Source organism: Ricinus communis, chromosome 8, assembly GCF_019578655.1.
Source record: "Ricinus communis isolate WT05 ecotype wild-type chromosome 8, ASM1957865v1, whole genome shotgun sequence".
NCBI lineage: Eukaryota > Viridiplantae > Streptophyta > Magnoliopsida > Malpighiales > Euphorbiaceae > Ricinus > Ricinus communis.
The window spans coordinates 19,482,741-19,498,208 of NC_063263.1; the positions used below are offsets into that span (position 1 = coordinate 19,482,741).

At 27.2% G+C, this 15,468-nt stretch overlaps 2 protein-coding genes across 5 annotated transcripts; one reads left to right on the forward strand and one right to left on the reverse strand.

The window, feature by feature from the left end:
• Positions 1-2,408: 2,408 nt before the first annotated feature.
• Positions 2,409-6,397, forward strand: LOC8266394 (gamma-secretase subunit APH1-like). Of its 3 annotated transcripts, XM_048378033.1 has the most exons (7): positions 2,482-2,607; positions 2,819-2,997; positions 3,880-3,905; positions 3,980-4,065; positions 4,698-4,823; positions 5,042-5,169; positions 6,045-6,397. In XM_048378033.1, the coding sequence occupies exons 2-7, from the start codon at positions 2,851-2,853 to the stop codon at positions 6,183-6,185; spliced, it is 654 nt and encodes a 217-aa protein (XP_048233990.1). In that variant the 5' UTR covers positions 2,482-2,607; positions 2,819-2,850; the 3' UTR covers positions 6,186-6,397. The 3 variants fall into 3 exon arrangements, with proteins under 3 accessions (XP_025015707.1, XP_002534115.1, XP_048233990.1); XM_002534069.4 differs by lacking the exon at positions 3,880-3,905 and having other exon boundaries at positions 2,413-2,607; positions 2,842-2,997; XM_025159939.2 differs by lacking the exons at positions 3,880-3,905; positions 4,698-4,823 and having other exon boundaries at positions 2,409-2,607; positions 2,842-2,997.
• Positions 6,398-7,165: 768 nt separating this feature from the next.
• LOC8266395 lies at positions 7,166-12,493 on the reverse strand. 2 transcript variants are annotated; one of them, XM_015728350.3, is made up of 8 exons: positions 12,331-12,493; positions 11,377-11,552; positions 11,151-11,213; positions 10,833-10,899; positions 10,584-10,684; positions 10,053-10,097; positions 8,991-9,461; positions 7,166-7,648 (listed from the first exon to the last, which is right to left on the reverse strand). In XM_015728350.3, the coding sequence occupies exons 2-8, from the start codon at positions 11,509-11,511 to the stop codon at positions 7,478-7,480; spliced, it is 1,053 nt and encodes a 350-aa protein (XP_015583836.1). In that variant the 5' UTR covers positions 11,512-11,552; positions 12,331-12,493; the 3' UTR covers positions 7,166-7,477. The 2 variants fall into 2 exon arrangements, with proteins under 2 accessions (XP_015583836.1, XP_002534114.1); XM_002534068.4 differs by having other exon boundaries at positions 12,151-12,493.
• Positions 12,494-15,468: the final 2,975 nt, after the last annotated feature.

Below are 15,468 nucleotides of genomic sequence, written 5' to 3' on the forward strand. Positions count from 1 at the left end.
TATAGAGGAGTCCTCCTTCTTCATCCCTCAGAACTTAGAAGAGAGAAGAAAGCATTCTAGAGAGAGAAGTTTTTCTATTATCTAGTTCTCACAGAAGATATTAGAGTGAAAGAGTGAGTAAGAGAGAGAGAAATCTTGTAACTCCTCTTGTAAGTCTATATTCTTCTTGTCTCAAAGATTTACAAAGTTGTATGTTTATTTAAAGCTTTCAAAGTTGTTTATATGTCCATGTTCAAAGTCTGTTATTATTAATAAAGCAATTCAAAGTTTATCTTCTTTATCTATCTTCTTCTTCTTTCCCCATCATCAAGCGTATGCTCTGTGCTTGCCTCGTAAGAGGATCCTGCACATCAGAAACTTGCTGTTGCAGTTAGTATGTTAAATGTCTATTAAATATATAATTTATCTTTCAATATATTTATTTTATTATATTATTTTTAATAATATAAATTAATAAAAATAGTTTATAATAATAAAAATGTTAAAGTCAATTTTATTTAGCTATTTATTATTAAAAATATTTATGAAAGTTATTTAGCGTCAATAAAAATTTTGATTTTAAATACTATAATTATAAATACTATAATTATTTAATTATATAATTCTAAATAATAACTACTCATATTATGAATAATAAAAAATTAATTATATAAAACTGACTTAAAATAAATTATTATTAATAGTTTTAATAAGAATAATATTTTTTAATAAATAAAAATTCAAATAAGCTAGCAGCTGATAAGAAAAATGTTCTAAAATATAGCTCATACACTTTGAACTAAATAAGCTATCAACTGTTGATTCTCTAGTTTTTACCAAAAATTTTAATATAGTTGTTCATTGAGAAACAATTATTAACTGTATAAAATCTCTGTACTAAATAACCTCTAAATATTTCACTAAATTATTTTTTAATTGATAATAATAATAATAATCATAATCATTCAATATAAAAATACATAACTGATGTATTATTAATATTGATTTTCACTCATGAACATATTTGTATTTAATAACTAAAAAAATTTGAATAAAATTTAAAATTTCATTATCTTTAAATTTTACTTGATTAATAAAATAATCCAAACACTTTTTTAAAATTTATCTTTTCTCTAAATTTATTAATTTTTTATAATAAATTAAAACTTTAATTATGCTCTTTAATAGGTGTTTCAAATTCCTTATTGAGTATTTCATTACTAATAGTGTGTTATTATCTCTCAATTATATTATATAAAAATCATTAGATTCACAAATATTAGAATTTAATTATTTTAATAATTACTTTAAAATTTAAAAATATTAACATGAATTATTTACACAATTTAATTACTTTATAATCTCATATAATATGATTTGATTATAAAATTCAATAAACTTGACATAATTAGTAAAACATATTCATCATATACATTAAATTTGAAATTTTATATTATGAATTAAAATAAAAATAAATAAATCATATTGTGTTGAGATATATCGAAACAATAAAGATTTTAATTGAGAATGAGAAATTTCAAATATTTAAAAAGAATATCTTAAACATATAAATAAAAAGAGTAATTATAAATTTGATGTCTTAATTCTTTAATTTTTTAATTTTAAATTTTAAAGCATTATTTTTGTTTAGTTAAGTATCCAAATTTGCCAATTTATATATATTATTGTATTTCTTACGAGCTTTACAGATTAAAGTCATAATTTAACTTATTTTACAAATTAAATAATCTAAATATTTTTGTTCCTCATTATTTATGATTTTTTTATTTCTCTTTTTTTTATCTTTTTTTATTTTTTATTCAATATTTTCTTAGCACTAAAAATCTAAAGATATTGGATTATTATTATTTTTCTTTTTATTCTTTCTTTTGAAAGAATTAATTATCATTTTTTAATTTCTAGAAAATATCTTTCTTTGCAAAAGAATTTTTTTCTTCTTTTATTGTTTTAAGATTAAATGAATGTAAAAATATAAAAAAATAATATATAATTTTTATCTAGATAATAAGAATTAATATATTTTTTAATTTCTTCAAAACAAACACAAAATCAAAAAAATACTGAAATAATATAGATAAAATAATAAAAACAACATATATGAGATTATATTATAAATTAATATTTAAGTCAGTTTACTATTTAAAATAAAATATATAAACATTTCAATCTATAAAACTGATTAAAAACACTATATTAAATATTATTATCAAATTTAAACACTAATTTTAAAATAATTTAAATATCAAGATTGAGAAAATAAACATTAAATTTATAAATTTTCAAAATAAAAGGGTACTACGTTTAAAATAAGTGAAGGATAAAAATTCTTAATAAAATCATTTTTTTGAGATAAATTTTATGAAATCAAATTGAAAATGAAAAATGAATAAATGATAGTTTTCTTGAAAGAAAAAGAAAAGAAGTGTTGGCTTTGGCCTTCCTTTATTAAAACTGGGAGTAGTAGATACAGCTATCTGGTCACAGGAAAAAAAAAATGACAGTAGCAGCAGGAATCGGGTACGCTTTGCTAGCTTTAGGACCCTCTCTTTCACTCTTCGTCTCTGTTATCTCCAAGAAACCATTCTTGATCCTCACCCTTCTCTCAAGGTACTTACTTTTCTCCTTTTTTTTTTTCTTTTTAAACATTTCTTAAAGTGGCCCATTTCTTTTTTCAACAAAAGGATATAAATTTTTGAAAGAAAAATTGAAGAATAGTACTTTTCTCACATTTATTTGGTTGAATAGAGAAAAATGATTATCAATTTTAATAGGTTGTTTAAATATTGAATGGGTATTTTAATTGATCTGATTTTATCAGTTTCTGCAATCAATTTTATGTAGTACACTCTTATGGCTTATAAGTCTGATTGTGCTGTCTGGAGTCTGGAGGGTTTTTCTTCCTTTGAAAACAAAAACATGGTGGCCTTATGCTTTACTCATAGTTACATCAGTTTGTTTCCAAGAAGGGCTTCGTCTTTTATTTTGGAAAATTTACAAGTAAGTTTCTTCCCTTTGTATTCTTTACTATTTTTTGATTTTGTTTCCATCATATGTGATGTAAGTGGGACTCACTGTGGTGTTAACATAGTTGAAGGCTTGAAGCATTTCTTAAAGGACTTTTTTGGAATAAATTATGTGCAAGAATTTAGTTTATTTGTATTTCTGAAAAATCTGTTAATTTTGAAGTGATTTTATTTCTTTCAAAATGTACTGCTTTTTTAAAGTGGAATTAATTGGATTTTAGCAACTATGAGCTTTCCAAACTTGAGAATTGACTGAAAAATAGAATTCATTTTAGTTGACGTGGATTCTTGCATTTTTAGACTTTCCAAACTATAGGAAAGCAATGGACTGTGTTTTTGTTTATTGTATACTATGTTTATGGATGTAGCTATGTGCAAATTGTGGTTTTAGAGAGTTGTATCTTTTATACCTGCATGCTTTTATATTCTTAGTTTATAATATATCTATCTTTGAAGGATAAGATTGATCTTTGAAATTACTTGAGTCTGCTAATAAATTTCACAATTGGAGTTGAGAAATAGTATTGGCCATTCCTTTGTAAAGTAAAAAATGGATATGAAGGAAAGAAAGTGTATGTATACAGTTGATCAACGGTTATGAAGAATGTTACAAAATTTTCAATCTAGAGATAGTTCCTAACTTACTAATACCTGTAGCTGCTGGTTCTATTTGTTTTGAATTTTGCCCATAATTTATGCTCTATTGCAGTTTCTGTCACCTTCTTGAAACTAAATTTAACTCCAACCCCCTATTTTCTTTCTCTTTCTCCTCATATCATAAAACAGGAACATTCTCTTACCATAATGCTTGTTAAGTCATAATATTACACTGACTTTGTGTATATATTTTGGGCAGAACTTAAATTTAGGAATCCTCCACAGGTACTGCAGTATATATTGTCCTTTAGATAGTTTTCTGTTTGTTGTGTAACATCTTTTTGTTGTGGACTTGTCAGGCGGTTGGAGGATATATTGGATGATTTTGCTGACAAACTCTCAAAACCACGCTTATTTTTGACGGATAAGATGCTAATTGCTATGGGTAAGCTTGGAAGAGCTTTTGACTTTGAAGAGCTCTCAAACTTCTTGTATATTGCCAATGGATGTATCCTACAACTTTCCTTAATATTGCAGCTTATGAACTCCATTTCTTCCTTTATAAGGACGAGAACTGTGGGCTCGTTAGTTGATGACATTTGTAGTTGCATCTATATGATGGAATTTATATGGTTTAAATCTGTTCAACCATAAGGCATTCACTAGGAAAAAGTGGTAAAAGACTCGAGTAAGACTATGGTCTTCTTCAAATACTAGTTTCTCTCAACCATGTCTTGCATTTAGTTCTTCATACAATTGGCCTCTATAATATGAGGTGAGGTGTGATTGATCTTTCATGATGGATATCTAGGTTTTATTGACTGACAAATGTGAATTTGATTTAAAATTCATAAGTATTGAGCTCTTGTTGGGACTTTCGTGATGAATTTCAACTTATAGTGCCAGCCAGTAATATTATACTGGTAGTGTACAAGGATGAAACCAAGAGATAGGAATACTTTCATATTGGTATAATATACCCGCAGCATTGCTTGTTCTAAAAATTCATCTTATTCCTTTCATGCATTCTTCATAATTTTATATGTGAGCTGTGCTTACCTGAATGAAATCATGCAGCTGGTGGTTTAGGTCATGGTGTAGCCCATGCTGTGTTCTTTTGTCTTAGCCTCTTAACACCGGCATTTGGCCCGGCGACGTTCTTTTTAGATAGTTGTTCACAAATACCATTTTTTCTTGTTTCTGGTAAGTTTTTCTTAAAAAGATGTTGCATGCATTTCAGTTTCTTTAGAAAATGTGAAACTAGTAAACACGTTTGTCTTACCAATCTATAGAATCATTTATTTATATATTTTTGTGAGCCGAGTAGATTATGAAAGTTTAGAGTTCAGAGGTTACAATCTTAGATATTAATTTGAGTTATGATGATTTTCTCTAATGACTTTTTGTCTTACACATTGCAGCTATTATTGCCCTTGCATTTGTTACAATTCACACTTTCTCAATGGTCATTGCATTTAATGGATATGCAGAAGGAAATAAAGTGGACCAAATTTTTGTCCCTGTAGTTCATCTTGTTGCAGGATTGGTGGTAAAGCAAAACTTTCATCCTTATTTACATATTCATGCCATTATGTGTTTGTCTTTTTTTTCTATTATTATTATTCTTGAGATATAATCTGACGTGTGCTTGTGAAATTTAAAAACAAAAACTTGTGAACAGAACAACTGAAGCACCAGTAGTTGTGTATGTTAATTGGCTTGGCCATTTAACCAGAGGACCTTAAAATTGGAAAGTTTTGGATCATTAGAGTTGCTGTTGGACCGTCATTTGTTGTCAATACATTTTTTCATTTCAGAAATTTCATAGATTAGGGATTTGTAAGAATTAAAAACCTTAATTTTAAAAATATTGTTTCCCAGGGAGTTTTAACCTTATTTTAGATGATTTAGCTTTTAAGTTCAACTTCTCATGATGATTGATGCATGTGCGCTCTTCAGCAATAATGAGCTATTTAAATGACATATGAAAACGAAGGAGTCAAACGTTGAGAGCATGTTTGTGGGGTAAATTGCACCAACAGTTACTAAACTGCATAGTAATACTATATGGTAAATAATGATTAATTTTATTATTTTGGGACCAGACATTAATCTTGTTGTAATTAGCTTTGTTTTGATTATAACTCTCTGAAATAACTTCACTTCAAAGATTATGTATTGTGTGTCGGAAACATAGCTGATCTTTTGCAGTAAATGATTGTAAGATATTCATTTCGATTCGGGAAGGTTGCTCATGAAATTCATCATGCACTTTGATTTTGATTTGTGAGATATTGCTCGTGTTTGTAATTTCTTTTGGATTGGATTGTGTTTCTTGAAGAACTCGTCTTGATGCATAATTACTTAATTGTTACTTCCAATAGTTGCTCGAGTTATACTGACTTCTTGTCTTAATCTTCATAGACACTGCCCAATTTAGCATCTGGAGGTTGCGTTGTTGGCATTCCTCTTCTCTATTTTATAGCAATCTTGACCTTGTTGCAATGTGGGAAAATGGTGTGGAGAAGACTAACAGAAAATAGAAGCACACAGATGAACACATAGTGATTCAGTTTCTGTGAAGTTATCATATTTTTTTCAGGACAGTTTAATTCACTGTAGAAATGTAAAGTGACCGCATCAAAGACTACTAAGTACTTAGCAGATGAAAGAAATCTTTTTGTAACTTTTGCTCATTGTGAATACATTGCAGGGTCAAGTAAATACATGATTTCTAAGTCTTATCAAAGAAAGAGTCATTGCAAGATTTCATAGTAGATATTGCAGCCTGTAACACTTGAATCTTTATTAAAGTCTTTTACCTGCTTGGAGATAATTTACTATATAGGAAGCAGATTGTACAGTTCCATGTGAGGAAAATTGTGGTAACTGTAGTTGTGCAGTTAAATGCAATTAGGAACATGATTATGCTTACCAACAAAATGCATTTCTGAGAAATGAGACTAGTATGACCATCAGGCTTTAGTCTGGAGGCCAAGCACTATTTAGACACTTAGTGTTGGGATTAAGGTTCTGAGTTCGAAATTTTTTCTAAATATATAATGATTTATTTTTCATTTTATAAAAAGAATATCCTCCTCTCTAATTTAATATATTAAACCTGCTAACTATATTTACTGTTTCAAGAAAAAAGAAAGAAATGAGACTAGTAAATTTCATTGTAGGCACCATTTAGACTTGGGAGATAAAACCCTTGGCTAAAATCTGCAAAAACTGAGTTCAACACAATGCATGGTCACTAGGGTACTTTGATTTTGTTTAAATAATGTCATTATCTCATTATTATAACATTTGAGGGGTTTGTCAAAAGATGAATAAGTTGTTAGTTTATAGTCTATTTTGATTATAACAGTTAAATGAAAACAAATAAATAATAATATATCTCATCTTTTTTTTTTCTTCAATTTAAAATTTATGATCTTATAGAAACAAAACAAAATTTGAATGATTTATAAAATTCCTTTGCACCATGTAAGAATAACTAATACAAAGCCAATAACACAACCCAAAAAAAGAAAAAAAGATCACAAACAACAGGAATTTAGACCTTGGATTTACTGAACATTGTGATTTACAAGCTAAACTGTAAAGAATCTGACAAAGAATTTATAATTAAAAAAAATATTACAAGCATCACAGCAAAATTAGATGCACACTAGCTGAATCCTTAAATTCTGATTTCATTATTATGTAAAAGAAAAAAGAAAGAAAGAAGGAAAAAATTGAGGATATTTGTGATCTGTAATATACAAAAAAGTAGTATTTAAGAGCAGATAGAATCTGAAAGTCTGTATCAGTTAGGACTAGCAGGGATTTTTGAGCATTTCTGAACTTGTTTACTTGAGAAAGAACTTCCAAATATCTCTCTCAGCCATTTCCTTAACTAAATGAGCTCCAAAAATACCCTCTTCATCTACCAGACTTTTCAGGTGCCGAGCTCCATTATTGAAACCAACATAATTTCTCTTTGTTGCCAAGTATAATACACCATATGGAGGTCTCAAGCACTGGTTGTCCAAAAATAAACAAACAAAATAAGAACAGAGGACATGAAACGTGCAAAGCATTTAATTAAACTACTTGATAACTTCATTCAATTAAACTACTTGATAACTTTATTCAATTAAACTACTTGATAACTCCGGCACAGGAGCAACAACTGCAGTTAGTCATTATCCAACCATAGCATGCATTTTTAGTTGTTCAACTTAACTATTAGGGCAACATTTACATGACCCAAAATCAAATACTGTGACATTCTATAATTTTTACAAAGCAGATTATGATCTAGATTGTTTGACAAAAATATCATACTTATCAGTAACTGGTCCCACTTAAAATTCTGGATGCAAGCCATATGAAAATAAAATAGGCTAGGGTAAAATTCAAAAAGGAATATACATGCTACAAGAGCTAAACCACACAGACGACCTAGCTTCCCGCTCCAGGCTTCCAGCACTCATTAGTATGCTACTGACGCTACCATTGACATATAATTACGTGTAAAACCTAATCATTTCATTCTTATTGGCCTAATTACCAATTAAATCCTGAACTTTATACTTTCTAACAATTTTATTTAATTTTTTTCAAGATTTTAAAATAAATTCCCTTGTTTTAATTTTTTTTTTTTCAGAAACATTTTCCCATATGATAATTTTTAAAATTTCACGATAAGAAAGATGATGTGGGAAGTCGACTATGCTTACTAAAAAAATAATAATTATGAATCCACATATATAGTTTGTCCTAAACTTAATAATATGGCTATTAATAGTCACATGTGCATCATTTCACACATTTTACATCTAAACATAACACATTATTGTTGACTCGCTAATTTTTATGTTAGTAAGTAGAATTAACTTGCCACATTATTTTGTCATTGTAAACTTTCAAAAACTGTTATCAAAAAGTGTTTTTGAAAATAAATTAGAAGCATATAATTTTAAGATTTTAAAATAATTGGATAAATTTGTTAAAAAGTGTAAAGTTCAGGATTTAATTACTAATTAGGCCTTCTTTATTATAGTTGTCAATATTCTGTTAGTGTCAATTTAAACTTCCATGAATGTTCATCCAAGTTCTAAAATCTAATTTAATCACCAGGACATTAACAAACTACATGTTGCACATTCAATGATCTATAAACCTTTAGTATACTTGCGTAAAAATGTGCAAAAAGCCCAAGTTTACCCTTACCCAGAATTATCCAATATAAAGAAATTTTAACTCTTTATTTTCTTGAATTCCACACACTAAATACTCAGTGGATTGCTAGCACAAATATTGGTTTCAGAAAAAAAATAAAAACAAAAGAGTCAGGCGACAAAAGGCCAGCCAGCTAACCTTTTTAATGAGCGCATATAGCTTCTTCAAAGAGGTCACCGAATATGGGATATCTGTCATCAAAATAACATCATACCCACCTTCTCCATGATCAGTTTCATTAGCCCTCTCCCATGCCCGACTCCCTGATAGCTTTCTTGATCGCCTTGAGGAAGTTTCCTGCCCTACGATGCTACCATCCTGGCTACTGCATCCATCCATGAAATCCTCCTCAGAGAAACTAAGGCTCATCCCCGGTGTTGCTTCTAAGGCATCATTTCTCACAATCGACAAGACTGTTGGAAGTTCTTCCCAGTCCCCCGCATAGAAGTGCACTGATGGGGACAGAGTATGTCTTGATGGAGTAAGAGGGCTCTCTGGCTGTCGGCTCTGCCTGTCCCGAGCCTGCTCAAGATTAGCAAGGACATTTGGTATAGTCGTGCACCTTATCATCTCTGCGCTCATGTCTTGAAAGTGAACTGTACAAGCACCCTGTAATTGGCACAATGTCAACAAAGATTGTGAGCTTAAAGCATGCTTGAAGAAAAGATAAAAGAGTGAAAGGGGAAAAAACATGCCAAGCCCATTCAATTCACTGATTTTACAAGGATTAAAAAATAAATAAAATATGATAATGTCACTTAAAACTGCCTGACCTACTCAATTTAACGAGATTCAGATAGAAACATCAGCGACTAGCATTTGAATAATATGCATAGCACATAACGCCTTTTCAAATATGAAAAAAGATCTGAGCCATATTAGATGTGTCATAAATAAATATGGTCATACAGTTTTCCACTCTGTAAAACTAGTGGTTTATATTATACAACATTACTTTATATCAAGGCTATGCAGGATCTCCATGTATCATTTTACGAACCAAATAAGGATCCCTTCCTCATAAAAATGTACAAAAATGAAAAGCGCAGAAGTACAAAAAAAAATTAATTCTTCCAAAAGTCTAAAGCTAGGAAGACTTTAAGGGCTAAATTTGACAAAAAAAATACATCACTGTTTCGCATGTTTGATATAACACTAAACTATGAGATGGAAAACCAAAAAAAGGTTACTAGCATTTACCTTCAGGCATGCGAAAATCCCAGGAAGTCCATAGCTACAACCAAGCTGCAAGAATCAAATAGAAAGATCAAGAATCAGCTGACAATTATATTACTTCAAATGAGAAAAGAGTTATCACAGCAGCATGATATCAAGAACTGCTTATAGCTCCTAAATATCCTTATGGAAGGGAAAGTATAAATTTTCTTGAATGTATGTCTAATATTGGATAGAGAATGTTAATTAAAACATTTCAGGGGAAAAAGCTTCAGGGCCACAACCAGAATATTGCGCTGAATCCAAAAGCCATCTAATTAAGCATTCTTTTAAAATTTCCATGATAAGGTAATGATATCTTGTCCTAACCAACGAAATAAACAAATACTGGCTACTGCTATTCAAAGTGTCTATCAATGTACAAGCACATTTGCACACGCACAGTATTAGTAAATGACCAGGCTCCTCCCGACTGTAATCCATCAGGAAGACCTTAAAACATATATCCAAAGCATGAAAAATAAGTGACAAAAGTTTCTTTATTAACTTCATTACCTCGAGAACCCTCTTGCCTCTAAAGCTCAATTGTCCATCACGGATCTCATGCTTAAGGACATTTACAAGATCAATGGAACTGTCCCAAGATTTCAACGACCCTGCAGAACCAGAAGAGTCTAGCCGTCACCACTAATCCATTCAATACTTTAAATTATTTAAAATACATCATCATATGCTTTTATGCATATATCTATGACTGCCAAATTTAATAGTTTGAGGTGCACGCTAAGAATCTTATTTACTTACCATCAGGTTTTGAGGATATCATTTCAGAACCAGTGAACCCAATAATATCAGCAACGCTAACTCTTCCCTGTAAGAGTTCAATGAAAGAGTGAACCAAGGTTATAATTCTGGACCATTAACATAAACAACAAGGCATTATATCTAAGGGCAAAAAGAAAGTTTCTCTAGTTGACAATTACAAAATTCAGAGGCTTTACAAGAAAGGTTCAGAATAACTAAGCCACATAATATTGTTAACCTAGAAAGAACTAAAATTCCATTAAGACTAAAATCTTCTGCAGAAACTACTATCACGTTTTTATGGATAAATTTACATACCTTGAACACATTTAGCCCTTGCAAATCAACATTCTCCCCAGCATATTTATACGGGTGAGCCATCTGCATAGTAGGAAACAAAATGAGCATTAATTTCTCGGGGCAACTCTTACGCTCCTACTTGCATGAGATTAATATGGTAAATATTGTTTCATTTCTTTCATCAAGTAATACCACAAAATTAGGTTAGTGACGGTTGGGTTGAAACATAAAACAGGTGGTCTACCTTTGAAGGCAGAATCTCAACCGCAGGAGAAGGGAGATGTACATCTCTATCTGAAACACTGGAGATGCTGACACTTGCTCGATCATGAGGGACCAAGCCAGGTAAACATTGTGCAAGCAATGACGGTGCACGCATTATACCTTCTTAGAAATTAGAGCTTGAGAAAGAACAACAACCTGCAAATATGAAGAATAATCTTTACCAATAATAGAATTCTTAGAATAATCATATCAACAACCATTCAATACTATCGAGTAAACTAATAATAAGCCAGAAGATACAACACAAAAATCCCCAACTATTCAATGAACAAAAGAGAAATATATGCAATACCAACCCAACACGGTAAACTTGAGAATACTAGCACTTCACAAGCATTTAAATGTCCTTAAGGCTAAGGTTTAGAACAAGTAATAAACATATTTTGGAAAAAAAGAAAACGCATAAACACTGTAGTCCATTAAAAAGCCAAGACACGTAAAGAACCAACCAGAAAAACTAAAATCAAGAAGAATAAGAAAAATAGAGAGAGAGAGAGAGAGAGAGAGAGAGAGAGGAAAAAGAAACCTGCAGCTGATTAATATAGATGAACCCCAGAACTTCTATATTCAATTAAAATTAAAATATCAAGATGTTCAAACATAACAAACAACCCACATCTTGAATTACCTCAATAAACAAGACCCAGAAACCAGAATCATATAGTACGCAATAAAGAAACAAAATTTAATAATTTGAACATACATTGCAAACTAAAAATAGCCAGATACTAACCCAGAAAGAACAAGATAGGAAGGAGTGATTGATCAGAAGGAATTTCTATATGGGATTCTTGATTACAATAAAGAATCCTTCTATTTTCATATATATAGAATATTATAAGGTCAAAAAGTCGTGCAATTTCAAAGAAAATAGATAGTTCCCATTAAAGTCAAAAAGAGGAGTCTCTAATACCAAAACCCAGTTAGACCAAAGAGGGAACACAAAGAAGCTTCTCTTGATTCAGTGACTCAGAACTGTAGAATTCTCTAATTTCCTACAATGCCCTTTGATCTGTCCCTTAGTAACCGGATTGCCAACTGTGATTCTACCGATAAATTTTTAGGTAAACTCTCTCAAGCAAGAAATGCTTTGCATTTGTTAACCAATCAAACATGTATTTTAAAATGTTAATTTTAATATTAAAATTTAATGTTAATTTTGATTTTATCTCCCTATAAATTATTATCTAAAATTATCGACGCTATAGTAATAATAATAATAAAATTAAAATCTGCATTTGCATAATTAAAATATTATTAATAAAAATTAAAAATTAAAAATTAAAAATATTAATTTTATTTATTTAAATAATAAATATCTTAATAACAACAACTCTAATATTGAATCAACTCTTTTGTTATTATCGTCGGAGTTCACATTCACGTTGAACAAATTTGACAAATAATTTTATCGATGCTTAATTTGTTTGCAAAAAATAATTTTCTCTTTAAAAGATATTTTCTCTAAAAATATTTTCTAAAAAATTATAATATTTTCCAGCATTTAGTTACAATATTCAGAACCATTTAAAAAATAATTTTCAATATTTAGATTTAATTACTTCTCATATGTGTATTGGATTTAATTTGTTAAGCCTATAAATAGTATTGAAGAGAGAAGCAAGAGAAGAGATTGTACTAAGGTTAATTTTTTTCATATATCTTTGCATTTAATAAGTATTAAAAATTTAGTATATATTTTTTAAGTGTTGAAAAAATAACTTTCCGTTGTGTGTTTTTGAAATAATTTTCCTTTGATCAGTAAATTATTTTTCTTTGACTTATTTTCTTTTTGATGTTGCAACATTGAAAACTAAAGAGAAAATATTTTCCGCAAACAAATAGGGTCCAATGTTCGATTGAAATTAATATTTAATCATTAGATTAGCTAAATTAATTTAATCATTAAAATATTTATTTTTTAAGAAAAGGCTAAATTAATATTTGATTAACCATTAGATTAGCTGACTAAACTATTGATTTTTTTATTAACTAAAATAATTAAAAATTAGATTAAGATTAAAAATCGACCAGTTGATCAAATTTTTTATTAAAAACACCTAAATTAAACATACTGGTTCTATTAACTGATTTTTTGAGTTAAATTTCAATCAGTTTTCCAATTATTTTGATTTACTTTTTTGTTTTCTTGTTCATTATACATATCTAATGAAAATGAATAATATCAGTTAATGATATTACATCACATAAGACTAAATTAATTTAGATATTTTCTTTATTGTATATATATTTATTTTGTAAAATCAATTACTTTAAATGATGTAGCATCATTAATTAATATAGCTATTTTAATTGAATGTATCCGTGGTATATAATAAATTATGAAATATAAATATTTTTTTGATATATTTAACTATATTTTGATATATAATATTTTATTTTGATAATGAACTTATTTTTGAAATATAAAATTTAAATTTATATGTGGTTTTATTATTCTTTAATTAATTTATCAATTACTAAGTTATATTTTTAATTAAACAATGACTCTAATCTTAGAAAATAGTATTTTAATTATATTTGAAATATTATATTAACTAATAAATTATTATTCTAATTAGACAAGAATTCTAATTCTCAAAAATAATAGTTTGAATAATTTTAATATTCCTATTAACTATTAAATTAGTTTTCTAATTATACTATAATTTATAATCCTAAAGGATAGTGATATTAATTAAATTTATAGTATTAATTTATATAATAATAATAATTGATTAATAAATATTTTTAAAATAATTTCTATATTTTTTATACTAATATAACTTTTTAGAAATCAATCAAATTTTAAAATATTAAAAAAGACTTCAAGAAAGATATTTAAGAATAATTTATTTATTATTATATTTAAAATATAAAAAATAATTACTAATTATTAAAAATTCTATTAAATTTTATTTATAAACTCAATTACATTATCATTTATTATTAAATTCAGTAGTCATTTACCCGTGTGTTGCAGACGGTTAATTATTATATAATATAAAATTAAATTTATGAATAAAATTTAATAAAATTTTTGCTATTTAATATTTATTCATCATATTTTAAAAATAACAGTAAATTATATATTTTTTCTTCTTAACTCTTTTAATATTTTAAGATTTTATTGGTATACTATTATAAAAAAATTTATAAAAATATTTTATTAATTAATTCTAATACTACAAAACTTAATACTATCAATATAATTTATATTACTATTTTTAAAATTAGAAATTATTATATAATTAAAATTTTACTTATTAGTAAATACGATACTGAAAATATTATTTTCTACAATTAGAATCATTATCTAATTAGGAAACTAATTTAGTAGTCAATATAATATTAAAATATAATTAATATGCTATTTGTAGGATAATCATTATCTAATTAGAAAACTAATTTATTATTAATATGTTATTTCTTAATATTAGAATTAGTATTTAAATAGGAATGTAATTTATTAATTAATAAATTAATAGAAAAAATCATTAAATTACACATAATGTTGAATCTCATATGTCAAAATAAAAATAAGTACGCATGTCAAAATAAAATTTATGTGATAAAGAAATGGACATATGTCGAAAAGATTTTAGATTTCAAGAATTAATATATATTAGTGGTTTATTCGTATATTGCACACTATTATTATTATTTTGATTATAAAATCAAGTTTATAGATAAGATTTAATAGAATATTTAATATTTAATATTTATTTATAATATTTTAAAAATAACAACAAATTAAGTACTTTTAAATGTCCTTCTTAATTTTTTAATATTTTAAAATTTTATTAGTAAAATAATTTAAAAATATTTTAAAAAATTTATTAATTAATCCTATCAATATAATTAATACTATTATTTTTTATAATTAAGATTATTATACAAATAAAAGATTAAAATTTTAGTGCATACATATGAAAATATTATTTTATAGAATTATTATCTAATTAGAAAACTTATTTATTAGTTAATATAACATTAAAGTATAATTAATATATATTTTAAGATAGAATTAGAATTATTGTCTAATTAGAAA